The sequence below is a fragment of the Phyllopteryx taeniolatus genome, chromosome 9 (assembly GCF_024500385.1).
Source record: "Phyllopteryx taeniolatus isolate TA_2022b chromosome 9, UOR_Ptae_1.2, whole genome shotgun sequence".
Lineage (NCBI taxonomy): Eukaryota > Metazoa > Chordata > Actinopteri > Syngnathiformes > Syngnathidae > Phyllopteryx > Phyllopteryx taeniolatus.
In genome coordinates this window covers 19,313,291-19,328,370 of record NC_084510.1, presented here as the reverse complement: position 1 = coordinate 19,328,370, position 15,080 = coordinate 19,313,291, and the positions used below count along the sequence as shown (strand labels likewise).

General features: G+C 39.5%; 1 protein-coding gene across 7 annotated transcripts; it reads left to right on the top strand.

Moving 5' to 3' along the window:
• Window positions 1–47: 47 nt before the first annotated feature.
• On the top strand, window positions 48–15,071 carry strip1 (striatin interacting protein 1). 7 transcript variants are annotated; one of them, XR_009790088.1, is made up of 22 exons: window positions 48–206; window positions 1,659–1,728; window positions 1,817–1,891; window positions 2,008–2,142; window positions 2,240–2,360; window positions 4,638–4,813; window positions 4,977–5,104; window positions 5,209–5,391; window positions 5,579–5,799; window positions 5,884–5,949; window positions 6,056–6,119; window positions 6,198–6,269; window positions 6,383–6,457; window positions 7,323–7,420; window positions 7,798–7,924; window positions 8,013–8,113; window positions 8,190–8,256; window positions 8,502–8,606; window positions 9,178–9,382; window positions 10,264–11,914; window positions 12,001–12,100; window positions 14,442–15,071. XR_009790088.1 is itself a non-coding variant. In XM_061784462.1 (20 exons), exons 1-20 carry the CDS (start codon window positions 51–53, stop codon window positions 10,509–10,511), a joined length of 2,493 nt encoding a protein of 830 aa, XP_061640446.1. In that variant the 5' UTR covers window positions 48–50; the 3' UTR covers window positions 10,512–15,071. The 7 variants fall into 7 exon arrangements, 1 of the variants encoding a protein (XP_061640446.1); XR_009790086.1 differs by having other exon boundaries at window positions 14,216–15,071; XR_009790083.1 differs by having other exon boundaries at window positions 10,264–10,569; window positions 10,751–15,071.
• The last annotated feature ends 9 nt before the right edge of the window (window positions 15,072–15,080 follow it).

Genomic DNA, 15,080 nt, shown 5'->3' with positions numbered 1-15,080 from the left:
AAGAAAAGGCTATTTTTTTCACTGCATGGACCCTGACGTTTAGTCTCGTGATGAGCTCTCTTCTCGCGAGAATACACTCTGGCCCCGCAAAAATGGAGGGCGGAGGAGGAAACGGTGGTGGGCTAGCTGTAAACAATAAACAGAGAGCTATGGTGCCAAATAAGAGTAGGGGAGAATTCACTCGTAACCAGAGAAAGGATTCAGAGGTACGTACACATTTATGCCAGTGATTTTTTGATCACATGTAGTTTTCACATACCACAGACAGACGAGGCCAATTCTTTGCTATACATAGAACATCGTTAACTAGTCCTGTCGGTTAGTGTAGCTTCACTATGATTTGTGACATTTTGACTACTTTAACCCCACTAGAAACTTTGCCCATTTTCGTATAATGTCGCTGAATTAAGTGTATTGTCACTTGTTCACTTATTGTCAAGTGCTTGATAGCACTGTAGTTTAGCGTAGGCTAACAGGCTACTACTGTGAGCTGAGGAGAGATAAGCTATAGAGAGATTCGGCTGTCACGAATCTGCACCTGTTGAAAACCTGTCCAAAAAAAAAAAACCTTTCACGTTCTTAAGCTAGCGTAGCAGTATTAGGTACTTTGTTGTTTTGTGCAATAGTGAAGGGTGTCTGATTTGTCAGTATTTGTCGAGTATTTCAGAATCAAAATCAGAGTCAGAATCATCTTTATTTGCCAAGTATGTCCAAAAAACACACAAGGAATTTGTCTCCGGTAGTTGGAGCTGCTCTAGTACGACAACAGACAGTCAATTGACAGAGAACACTTTTGAGACATAAAGACATTGACAAAAAACAGTCACTGAGCAATAAAGGGTTGCTAGTTATCTGGTAATGCCGGGACATTTTTTATTTTTTTTTTTTTAACACAAAAGAAACTCGATAAACATTCCGTATTGTTTATGAATTCAGTGTTACTTGTTATATAACCTTACCCATCACAAATGGAGGTATTTGGTTTTTGACATTTCTGTCACAGCTATATAATTATATACACTGCTGACAAAAAGTTAGGGATATTTGGCATTTGGGTCAAATTTTAGAATTAACCCAAAATGCATTATAACATTTAGAGGTGAACTAAAATAGTTTTATGGACTTTTGAATGCACAGGTCCAAATGATACATTTTTCAGTATTTAATTTTTCACTTGCTGTCCTTTAACAAGGAGCTGAATGGCAAAATTCACAAGAATCACCCATTACATTTCCAAGGATGTCCACTTGTATGCCTTTCTGTGACTCTACAGTCTCTCTGTATCTCTGTGAAAACTCTGATGACACTGACGCTCTAAGCGCAGTAACCACTTCCCTCACTGAACATTGTGTTTGAAACCTGGCAATGGACAGTTAGTGCTGATCAGTTATTAGGTGTCAACTTGGTCTTATGTCAAAATGTGAACACCATAATGAAGAGGGCTGTTGAAATGCCAATTGTAATTAAACCAGGACATTTATTGGTCAACAGCAACTGGTTGTCATTTAAAATTTTGGTCTGCAGTGGAACTCAAACCGTGACTCTCAAACCATGTCCTTACAGATGAGCTACTGCCGCCCCAGTTGTTAATAACACTTAATATGTCCATTATTTTCAATAGTCTTGATGGTGTGAATATATGTACTTTTTGTATGTAGGGCCTGTCTGAGTCTCCAGATCTCGAGTTTGAATATGCTGATACAGACAAGTGGGCTGCAGAGCTGTCAGGTAAGTCATCTGTTGTCTACGTTTGTCATTATGGAACTAAGGGGATGTGAAATCTTCATGTTTTTGCACTTTACGCTGTGTGTTCTAGAGCTGTACAGTTATACTGAAGGGCCAGAGTTCTCCTTCAATAGAAAATGTTTCGAGGAGGAATTCAGAACACATGGTATGTGTATTAGTATCCGCTCGCTCAACTTCCGTTGCATGCAGTTCATTACATAAAAGTTAAAGAATGATGTTAATATATTTATGTTCCGATTTATGTGTCCTATTGTAACTCAGTGTGTGATAGGAAGTGGACAGAGCTTGATGCACCTCATCACAGGGCCCATGCCATGCGGCTGCTGGACGGACTGGAGGTGACTGCTCGCGAGAAGAGGCTGAAGGTTGCTAGAGCCATTCTGTACATGGTGCAAGGTCGGTCTATCATGGCTCTAATGTAAATCTATTGAAAATGATCAATTCTAACATTACATTTGTTGTGTTATTATGGGGCAAAATTGTTTCTATGTAGGAACCTTTGGCGAGTGCAGTTCTGAGGCCGAAGTGCAGCATTGGATGAGATACAACACCTTCCTGCTGCTAGAAGTTGGGACTTTTTCTGCTCTGGTGGAACTGCTCAACATGGAAATTGAGTAGGTCATCCACTTTTTCTTCTCATTTCTCTCACGCCAGTCACTTGATTATGGCCATTCATACAATTGTATTCTTAAAAACAGTTTTCACAGTCAATGTCCACACTAATGAAATTTTTATAAAATCTGCTCGTATGAGAACACGTTTGCAGACTGCTGAGCACTTGCCTCGGTGCTTTGATTCATATCTGTGCAGACATTTTAGCCAGGAAAAAAAACATTCATGGAAAATGCTCTGTAATAACAAAGGCAAGTTGAGTTACTCCTGAATATCACACTTGAATATAAAGTTAAGAATTCATTTCAAAATATATATATTTAAATAATATGGTGCATGTGAAGAACGGTTGCACTGTTATGCAGATAAGCAAAAAAAAAAAAAAAAATATATATATATATATATATATATATATATATATACACACACACACACACACACAGTGGGTACATAAAGTTTTCAGACCCCCTTACATTTTTCACTCTTTGTTATATTGCACCCATTACTTAAAATCATTTAAGTTCATTTTTTCCTCAATGTACACACAGCACCCTATATTGACAGAAAAAACGGAATTGTTGAATTTTTTGCTGATTTATTAAAAAAGAAAAACTGAAGTATCACACGGCCATAATTATTCAGACCCTTTGCACTGACACTCATATATTTAACTCTGGTGCTGTCCATTTCTTCTGATCATCCTTGAAATGGTTTTACACCTTCATTGGAGTCCAGCTGTGTTTGATTATACTGATTCGACTTGATTAGGAAAGCCACACACCTGTCTATATAAGACCTTACAGCTCACAGTGCATGTCAGAGCAACTGAGAATCATGAGGTCAAAGGAACTGCCTGAAGAGCTCAGAGACAGAATTGCGGCAAGGCACCGACCTGGCCAAGGTTAGAAAACAATTCTGCTGCATTTAAGGTTCCTAACAGCACAGTGGCCTCCATAATCCTTAAATGGAAGGCGTTTGGGTCGACCAGAACCCTTCCTAGAGCTTGCCGTCCGGCCAAACCGAGCAATCGGGGGAGAAAAACCTTGGTGAGAGGTAAAGAAGAACCCAATGATCATTGGGGCTGAGCTCCAGAGATGCAGTCGGGAAATGGGAGAAAGTTCAAGAAAGTCAACCATCACTGTAGTCCTCCACCAGTCGGGGCAGAGTGGCCTGACGGAAGCCTCTCCTCAGTGCAAGACACATTAAAACCTGCATGGAGTTTGCTAAAAAAAAACACCAGAAGGACTCCAAGATGGTGAGAAATAAGATTCTCTGGTCTGATGAAACCAAGATAGAAATTGTTGGCCTTAATTCTAAGTGGCATGTGTGGAGAAAACCAGGCACTGCTCATCACATGTTCAATACAGTCCCAACAGTACAGGGGTATCCTGGACAAAAACCTTCTCCAGAGTGCTCAGAACCTCAGACTGGGCCAAAGGTTCACCTTCCAACAAGACAACGATGCTAAGCACACAGCTAAAATAACGAAGGAGTGGCTTCAAAACAACCCTGACTTAAACCCAATTGAGCATCTCTGGAAAGACCTGAAAATGGCTGCCCACCAACGTTCACCATCCAACCTGACAGAACTGGAGAGGATCTGCAAGGAGGAATGGCAGACGATCCAAAAATCCAGGTGTGAAAAACTTGTTTCATCATTCCCAAAAAGACTCATGGCTGTATTAGCTCAAAAAGGTGCTCTACTAAATACTGAGCAAAGGGTCTGAATACTTATGGCTGTGTGATATTTAATTTTTTTTTAATAAATCTGCAAAAATTTCAACAATTCCGTTTTTTTTTCTGTCAATACGGGGTGCTGTGTGTACATTAATGTTGAAAAAATGAACTTAAATGATTTTAGCAAATGGCTGCAATATAAAAAAGAGTGAAAAATTTAAGGGGGTCTGAATACTTTCCGTACCCACTGTATACTGTATTATATTGTATGTTTTCCTATTTATTTACAAATTTGGGGTAAATAAAGAAAATGCTTCACCAGTCAGCAGTTTAACAAAAGTTACAGTGATCCAGAATTTGCCTGTGAAAAAAAGACCAAAGTGCATAGAAAAAATATGTTTGTGTGGTCCTTCATCTATTTCCTGGAGACATCTCAATATGCATATCAGTGCTGGACTGCTTTTAAAGTGATGGCATAATCAGCCATCATGTGTAAGAGAAGAAAAACTTTCCAAGGCTATGACTCTCTTATGACTTGAGACTCTCCGAATTCTTATTCCCATAATAGATCATCACAAATGTTCTTTTTCTCTCTCCCTCAGCAACAGTGCCGCCTGTAGCAGCGCTGTCAGAAAACCAGCTATCTCTCTCGCTGATAGCACAGATCTCAGGGTGCTGCTCAACATCATGTACCTGATGGTAGAAACCATACAACAGGACGACCCAGCTGACATGGCTGAATGGAGAGTTATCAGGGAAACGTTTAGAGCGGAACTGGGTAGGTTTAATAAGAAACAATATGCTGCCATGACGTGATATAATGTGCACTTTTTCCAAAACATTAGGTACATCCGCCCAATCTAATGAGATCCAGTAGAAGAATGGTATAATAAAATTATGTTTTATCAATGGACATATTGTTTGTCATCATTTTTTTCTAGGTTCTCCTCTGTACAACAACGAGCCCATCGCAGTCATGCTGTTTGGGATGGTTACCAAGTTTTGCAGTGGCCACGCGCCCCACTTCCCTATGAAAAAGGTCCTACTGCTGTTGTGGAAGAGCATACTGGTGAGGGATGAGGCCATCTGTATTTCATGACAGTAGCCACATATTTCTCATGTATCACATATGGCGTTACAAGTGAGACATGGAACTCCTCCTCTCTTTTTCAGTTCACACTCGGAGGGTTTGAGCAGCTCCAAACCATAAAGGTCCAGAAGCGGGAGAAGCTGGATCTTCCCCCTCTGCCGGAGGACAGCATTCGGGTCATACGGAGTATGAGGGCCGCTTCCCCTCCCGCCTCTGCCTCTGACCTCATAGAACAGCAACAAAAACGGGCGCGGCGTGAACACAAGGTACGTATCGTTGCTGGAACTAATGTAGACTTCGGTGAAAGCTAATAATGTGGAAAATTCGTATGACGTGAAACCATCCCTCATTCAGTAGTGTCTCAATCATCCAAAGGGGTTTGATACATATTGTATTATCCTCCAGATTTATAAGTCCATTCTTATTAACCTCACCTGTTTTCTCTCCATGCAGGCACTGATTAAACAGGACAACCTGGATGCATTCAACGAAAAGGACCCTTACAAGGCGGACGACTCCCGCGAGGATGAGGACGACAACGACGACAATGACAACTCAATAGAGGCAGAGACTTTCCCATTGGAAAGGGATGAGGTCATGCCTCCGCCTATTCCCCATCCTCCATCAGAGAGGGTGTCCTTCCCCAAAGGACTGCCATGGGCCCCTAAAGTCAGGTACTTCATATGACATTCATTTTTGGGTTGTATCCAAAGATTTTGGTGATACAACATTAATAGCTGTTTCTTTGTTTTAATTAGGGAAAAGGACATTGAAAATTTCCTGGAGTCCAGTAGAAGTAAATTTATAGGATACACACTTGGAAGGTAAGCACAACAAGATTAGAATTTTTATTTATTTATTTAGGTTTTTTTTTGCAATGTATTGAAATAACTGCGGCAAACCAACCATCTTACCTTTTGTGTCTCACAGTGACACAGACACGGTTGTTGGCTTACCCAGACCTATTCACGAGAGCATCAAGACACTTAAGCAGGTATTGCGTCACTTCATACACTTCTTTAAAAATCCTCCTCTACTCTTCTTTCGTAATTTGACATTATCTTTCTTTCAGCATAAATACGTCTCCATAGCTGAGCTTCAGATTGTAAAGGAGGAAGAGTTTCAGAAAACCCCTCTGTCGGGGGTGAGTGCATTTAGAAATAACATTTAAACTGCTAGATGAGAACATGTTAATCTTAATATTTTGAGAGGTCATTCTAGCATCATGTTGATGTATATGTGCTTCCTGGTCATTAGGGAGAAGAGGAAGTGGAGATGTGTGCCACTGAGCTGCTTTATCAGGGAATCCTACCCACATTACCTCAGTACATGGTCAGTGCTCTCATAACAGACATCAAAACATGTGTCACCATTTTTAACATTTTAATTTGGATTGATTAAAACGCAGCCATTCAGCACTAAGCAGCAGACAGTTTCTGACCACACCATTAGGTACACCTACACAATCTAATGAGATCCAGTATATACAATAGTTTAATCAATAATGCACACTTCTGATTGGAAGGCTAGATTTTTTTTAATCCACTTTCTTTCTTTCTATTGGATTTGAGATTTTGCAAGTGTACCTAATGATTTGGCTGGTGAGTGTCTTTCATTGAAGGCTCATCCCTCATTGGAATAAGTTATAATTCATGTGTCTGACTAGTTCTTTTACACTTTTTAGCCAGGTTGAGACTTAACAATATCTGTGATCCACTGATAAGGTACATTATTCACATACAGTGGAAAAGTGTACACACTCCTGTTCAAATGCTAGTTTTTTGTGATATAAAAAAATCAAACCAAGCCAAATAATTTCCATGTGACCTGTATCCTGGACAACTCAATTACAAAAAAAAAATATATATATTTTCGAGAGGGGAAGTACATATAAACAACTTAGATATGTGGTTGCACAAGTGTTGATTTAATTTCAATTGGTTTAGACAGGTTATAGGTCACCTTTATCGTGGAAAATGTTTTGAAATGATCTATTTTGGTCTCGTTTTTTTAGATCACAAAAACCTGACATTTGAACATGGGGTGTGTAGACTTTTTATATCAATAAACCCGCTCAATTGAGACATCTTCCTGCGGAATTATAAATTCTTGCTGACTTCCACTTTATAGGTTAGCACCTCAAGGCAGTTATTAATGTGTAATTGCCATCAATTCTTTGTGTCTTGTTGGCATTCAGATCGCTCTGTTAAAGATTCTGCTAGCGGCTGCTCCAACCTCCAAAGCCAAAACAGATTCCATCAACATCCTGGCAGATGTTCTGCCGGAGGAGATGCCGTGAGTGACGCATATTGTTGCCTTCTATTGATGCTCAGAACGTGGAGACCTTTTTATTTTCAAGAGCACTTATTTCAATATTTCATTTTTATGAAGTGGAACCTGATTCATAAGATAATCTTCCTGAGAATAAGCAGTTCAGAAAATGAATGGATGGATGGTTGCACTGAGGCAAAAAGGGGCCAAAGCATTAGAATGTTTTACACCACAGAAAACTACCGGCACATCCACATTAATAAACCCGCTTGTTGAATTAATATCTCCTTAATGAACCAATATAAAGACAGAATTTGTCATTTGTCAAAAATGTTGAAACTTCTTTTCCCTTTAAATAACAATGAAACACATTGATGGGAGACTGATTAGTCCTATTGCAGGACCACTGTGTTACAAAGCATGAAACTCGGTGTTGACGTCAATCGACACAAAGAGATCATAGTGAAGGCCATCTCTGCCATCCTGATGTTGCTCCTCAAACACTTCAAACTTAACCACATCTACCAGGTACGCCTCACATCCAAATATGGTGAGATATTATTTTGAAGTAATTTGCTAAATATTGCTGAAGATATACACTTTTGTGTCTTCTCAGTTTGAGTACATGGCTCAACACCTGGTGTTTGCCAATTGCATCCCCCTCATTTTGAAGTTCTTCAATCAGAACATCATGTCTTATATCACGGCTAAGAACAGGTACTTAATTTTACAACATGACTCCTTATAAACTATGACGGAGTGTAAATACATTTTTGTTTTTCACGTTTTGCAGCATCTCAGTGCTGGACTTTCCATACTGCGTGGTCCACGAGCTCCCTGAATTAACAGCGGAGAGTTTGGCAAGTGTTCTCATCTCATCCCTTTATTTGTCATTGTTTATTTGGTTGAGTGCCCTGTGATTGGCTGGTGACCAGTTCAGGGTGTACCCCGCCTCTCGTCCAAAGTCAGCTGGGATAGGCTCCAGCATACCCACGACGCTAGTGAGCGTAAGTGGTACAGAGAATGGATGGATGGATTAATGTTTGGTTCAGCAGAATGCAATTTTTTTTTATCAACATTTAATACTGATGACATGTTTTTGCAGGAAGCTGGAGACAACAACCAGTTTTGTTGGAGAAACCTGTTTTCCTGCATTAACTTGCTGAGGATCCTCAATAAACTGACCAAGTGGAAGCACTCAAGAACGATGGTGAGAAGACACTCACAAAATCTTTAAATCACATGGTCTCTCCTCACTCTCATTGCCTTTATTGTTATATTATCTCACACTGGATGTGGCATACATGCAGACATACACACTTTGGCCAAACATTACATCAAAACAGACCGTTACGTAATTGTGTAGTGAGTGGACAACAATAATACCTGTACCTCATGTGCATTCTGTTGTTAATAATTAAAAATAAATTTATATCTAATTAATCAATGGGATCGGTACAGTAATCGATTTGAAAAATATTCGATAGTTCCAAAACTTATAATCGTCATCAATATAGCCTCTCCAAACATGGTTGATGTCTTTGATATTTTTGTAGAAGTGCAGTAACATTTGTCACATAGAGTGTAATTCTTTTCTTTCTGCAGATGCTTACATTAATGAACATTTGTCACTTGTACAGCAACAAAAACATAATCTTAAACCTTAACGTTTGAATCCTAACACCAAGCGAATGTAAATGCAAAATTCACTTACCTCAAAGAAACTCAGAACAATGCTGTCATGGCAAGTCAGATATGCTCACAAATCTTTTGTCACCCAGATGCTGGTAGTGTTCAAGTCTGCTCCCATCCTGAAGAGGGCGCTAAAGGTGAAGCAGGCCATGATGCAGCTCTACGTCCTCAAGCTGCTCAAAGTGCAGACCAAATATCTTGGGCGCCAGTGGCGGAAGAGCAACATGAAGACCATGTCGGCTATATACCAGAAGGTCCGACATCGGCTAAACGATGACTGGGCCTACGGAAACGGTGAGAAGCGAGGCTTCTTAAACCTTGTTTCCACACTGGTGCAGTTTGGTTCTGTACACATTTAATTGTGCTTCCTTTGTAGTTCTCCAAATATTTGAGCTGAACCTCGCCACGTTTCGCCTTTGTTGGGGTACTAGTTGCAGTGGTACCCTTCGTTGTGCTTGCCGAAGGGGGAGCTACATCCACTGATGTTTGTCAATTGGTCAGCAGAATTGGCCATGTTTTTTTGTGTTGCAATGGAGAGAATTGAATGGGAAGAAAACTAAAATGCAATTTAAAACAAATACTGACCAGTGAAAGCCATATTTTTTTGTTTGCTGGTTCTGTTCACAATAAAGTATCACTCTTAGTTTCCTTGTACCATGATTGGCAAATTACGCACTGTTGTATATATGGTGCATCCGGAAAGTATTCACAGCGGTTTACTTTTTCCACATTTTGCCATTTTACAGCCTAATTTTTAGATTTAAAAATAATAATAACTCGTGTGTGTGTGTGTGTGTGTGTGTGTGTGTGTATATATATCTATACACACACACACACACACAGGGCGATTGAAAAGTAACTCCCTATTTTTAAGTACTTGTAATTTATTTCTGAACTATAATTCTTACAAGAAATGAACATGAGAAGAAAGTTAATTGCATGGAGTTTTAGTTCAAATTCGATATGGGTGCAAGCATTAGCCACCAGTTTCTCAAGCCGCCTGGGAACCTCATGAACTAATTTGGAATAAGTCTGTAACTTGGAAAAAGTAAAGTGCTGTGATGACTCTCTGTGTGGTATGGATTGACCACTATTTAACCAGGCTTTGAGACTTACATGATACCTTCAATTGTACCAACTATGGCTATAATCTACTGTTTGTCCATTGTGGGCAGATCTGGACGCTCGTCCCTGGGATTTTCAGGCCGAGGAGTGCGCCCTGCGTGCCAACATCGAACGCTTCAATAGTCGCCGCTATGACAAGAATCAGAGCAACCCGGACTTCCTTCCTGTGGACAACTGTCTGCAAAGCGTCTTGGGGCAGCGGGTGGACCTGCCCGAAGACTTCCAAATGAATTATGACCTCTGGCTGGAACGAGAGGTCTTCTCCAAACCCATTTCTTGGGAGGAGCTGCTGCAGTGAGAAATGATCAACATCCTCGTTTTATCGAGGATCAGACCCTTTTGACCGTGGCGTTCAGGTAACCCAGCATCAGATCACTCGTTGAATTTGGTCACAAGTTCCCGACTGAGTGAAGATGGAAAGTTTTTGTCCTTCAGTCATCAGTTTAGTCGCCAACAAATTATTTAATGTAATTCCTTGAAGAGTTAGTATTATGTGATTATAATCTGTTTAATAGAAACAATTTATTTTGCATTTAGGTTCTGTGAGATGCCACCACTGATGCAAGTGTACAAAAGCAGCTCCTTCTGTGGACACTTACTTTTATAGCTACTCTCCCCTGTGACCATGTCTCACTACATCACTACCCATTTTAAATACATTTATGTTGAATAAATACAAGTTTTAACTGTATAACTCAGGCCAGGGAGTGCAGACTGTTTTTAGACGTTTTACAACATTTTAATAAATGTAACATACCGTGTTCATCATAGGAGCTTTCATTTTATCAGACTGATAAAGCGATTTTTTTTTTCAAGCATGTTCCATTACACAAATAAAATGTATTTCAGTTATTGCCTAAAGGGGCGGAAGTATGTTTACAAATATCTTTCATATTATTTGCATTTCTTACAGTTCTTGTATCTTATGTTTGCCCCACGGATATAGAGGCAATCACAGGCTGAAAGGAATTAACAGATGCAGCCTAATTGAAATGTGCTTTGTTTTGCAGAAAAATATCTTGCACATTTCCACTAACTTTCTATATACAGTTGAATATGATTTTAAAAGTAAAGTATATTATTTTTCGGTTTGTTGCATCACTTTAAGAAACAAATATATGAAAAAAAAATCTCCAGGTCAAACATTTTTCTCTATCTGCTTGTGGTCTGTTTTTATTGTTTTGCTATAAATGTGGAAAAATGGAACATCACAGTTTGACTTCACATAGACCTCAATATTCTAAAATCATACTGTAAATCCTGCAGCATATTTCCTACTATTTACAAGCCAATAAATATTGGAGTAATGTTATCTTTTGGTTGCATTTACTTTACGAAACTAATGGCTACTACTGTATAAACTAAAGTATATACAGTGCTGTAAAGTGACAGAATGTGTATTAGTGTTTTCAGTTATAGAAAACCCAAGCATATTGTCCCGAGTAAAGGAATCAAATGTGTAACATGGCTTGATTTTCAATCATTGAGAGACCATGGCCAAAAGGACCAAAGTTTAACTTGTTTAACTCAACAATGTAAATGCAAAACCTTGCTAAGATTGAAACGTTTTATACTACATTGTACTCTGATATTATTGTTATTGGTATCTATTCTGTTATACTGTTCTACTCTGAATCAAACCCATGGCTCGTTTAAATCCGGAAGCTACATGACATGAATCTGTTGTGCAATCGAGGAAATGTAAGTGAGCCCTCGTCTCTCATTACTCAAGAACCACACATCCTTCTTGGCTCTTTTACCACTAACTTCCGATGTTAAATCTGCAGGATGTCCTCGGGAACCCTTCAATTTTTGCATGCAGTGGTCCACCTGTCAGCTGAGCAGTGCCCCGCCCCAACCATGCTAATGGAGAACGCAGCTCAGCAGGTAGTTCCCATTGTGCGAGTGCTCGTTGATGTCATCGCCATTCGGGGGCGGTCATCGCCATTCGGGGGCGGTTTTGCATTACAGTAGAAATTGAAATACAACACTGTACACCAATCTTAGTAAATGTACAATGTACAGTGGAATCCCGCTATTCATCGGGTATAGGTACTGGGCCGGACCGTGAATAGTGAAAATGTGCGGATAATTGACGACCATTATAATTTCATTGGAAAAAAAACTTTATTTTTTTATTTTTATTTTTTTTAAACTCCAAAAAATATTGATTAAGCGCAGACAAACCACCATTAAGCTTTTTCAGGGTTGGTTCCTCCCAAAAAAAAGAAAAAGAAAAAAATTGTGGGGGGGGGAAAAATCAGCGAATAGTTAATCCACAGGTGCCGAACCACAAGTGTGCAGGGGTCCACTGTATTGTAACCAAGTTCCCGTATCCTTTTGCATGGGCATGTGCACTTTCTAGATTCACTAAAAAACATGGTTAAGATTTTAAAGTCACCTATTATTTCATGATGATCAGTATTTATTCTTCCACTTTGCTGCGACTTGGCATCGTCTGACATTCGTAGGGCTGTGTGGAGTTTGCATGTTCCTGTGTGGGTTTTTCTGCGGGTACTCCGGTCACATCCCACATTTCAAAAACATGGATAGTAGGGTAATTGAAGACTCAATTGTCCGTTGGTGTGAATGTGACTATGAATGCTTATTTGTCTTCACAGTGCCATGAAAGGTTTTGGCCCCCTTTGTTTAAGATCATCAAACAAATGGAAATATCAGACAAATATAACCCAAGTGAACTTAAAATGCTCTTTTTAAATGGTGATTTAATGGGAAAAAAACTAAAGTTACCTAGCTCTGTGTGAAAAAGTGATATCCTCCTAAACCTAATAACTGGTTGGGCCATCCTCAGCTGCAACAACTGAAATCAAGTGTTTTCTAATACTGGCAATACTGGCAATTTCTTCCTTTTTTGATATGATGTTCTTTTTCTGAAATGCTGTGCTATATTCAGATGTTTTTTTGTGTGCAAAAGTAAGACTAGCCTTTATGTTCCTTTTGGTCAGCAGTGGTTTTCACCTTAGAACTCTGCCATGGATACCATTTTTGCTCAGTCTAACTCATTGTTGTGTCATGAACACTGACCTTAACTGTGCCAAGGTAGGCCTGCAGTTGTTTAGAAGTTGTCCTGAATTCCTTTGTGGTCTTCTGGATGTGTCATTCCTGTTCTCTTAGGGTAATTTTTATAGGCTGGCCACTCCTGGGAAGGTTCACCACTGTACCATGTTTTCTCCATGTGAGGATAACGGCGCTCCCTATGGTTCGCAGGAATTCTAAAGCTTTAGAAATGACTTTTGTAACCCTTTCGGGACTGACAGATGTCAATTACTTTATTTCTCTGCGGTTCTTGAATTTCTTTGGATCGTGCCATTTTGTTGCAGCTTTTTTTAGATCCTTTGTCCGACTTGATTTTGTCGGGACAGATTCTGTTCAAGTGATTTATTGATTGAACTGGTCTGGAGGTAATCAGGCTTGGGTGTGATCAGTGAAAATTCACCAAAGATTGTAATTAGTCACAATTAATTAATGATTTAACAAGGAGGGTAATTACTTTTTCACACAAGGCCAGGTAACTGAGTAGTTTTTTTTTTCCATAATAAATGAAATCATTTAAAAACAGCATTTTAAATTCACTTGTGTTATATTTGTCTGGTACTAATTTTTTATTTGTTTGATAAACATTAAAGTGGGGAAACTATGCAAAAATATAAGAATTTGAGAAGAGGGCCAAAACTTTTTCACGGCACTGTATGTGCTCTGCGATTGGCTTATAGCACTATGAAAACATGCCTCAGTCCGAGTGACTGATAACTTTCGCTCTTTGTTAGTCAGTCGCTTGGTCGCTCACCCACTCATTCACAACCTCTCTATTTGGCACAAAATGCTGCAGCTCACCTTTTCACTGGAGCACTTAAGAGAAAGCACATAACTCCTATTCCGGCCTCCCTCCCCCGGTTGCCCGTACATTGTAGAATTCTTTTCAAGATTCTTTTATCTGTTTTTAAATATATAAATGGTCTCGCCCCACCTTACCTCTCTGAGCTGCTCCATCCCTACCCTCCAACCTGGTGCATCAGGTCATCTGACCAGCTACTTCTGGAGGTACTGAGGTCTAGGAGGAAGCTCAGAGCCAATAGAGCTTTTACTGCAAGTTGTCAAACCAGAGTGGAATTCCTTTGAGTTTGTCATCCTCATCTGTTTACCAAGTGACATTCTCATGTCTTCTGACAAATAAATATGCGCTCACCCTGGATGGAAATTTTCACAGCCCACGAAGGCCTGGTTCTGTCCAAAGATCTCAAAGGAGGTATGGTTGTGTGTACGAAAGCCTTCGACTCAAAACCTGCAGACGTTTCTACACCACTGAGCAGGTAGCGATTGCCTTCACTTATAAGGGAATAACACAAGTAATCTTGCTTAAGTAGTAAAAAGTACAGACTCTAACTAGCTATCAAAGTATAAAGTGAACCAACATAACATTAAGTGTTCCTTAAACAATCTTTGTATGATATTTATTAGTAGTAATGTTTTTGTGAAACCATACTTTCTTTGTACAATAATGATCATCTTAATACAATCATCACTGGAGAATGAAATTACAGTTATCAGGGAACATTTCCCCTCTACAGATGTGCTGAGCTAGAACCTGCAGAGAGAGGGAATCTATATTTGCACAATGGTCATTGCACCGGACTATTGCAATATTAGTCATTCGAACTGCTCAAAGTGCGAGAGGACTCTGCATCTTTTTGCACAATTGTTTTTTGTCAATGTCTTTATGTCTCCAAAGTGTTCTGTAAATTGACTGTCTGTTGTACCAGAGCGGCTCCAACTACCGGAGACAAATTCCTTGTGTGTTTTGGACATACTTGGCAAATAAAGATGATTCTGATTCTGATTCTGATAT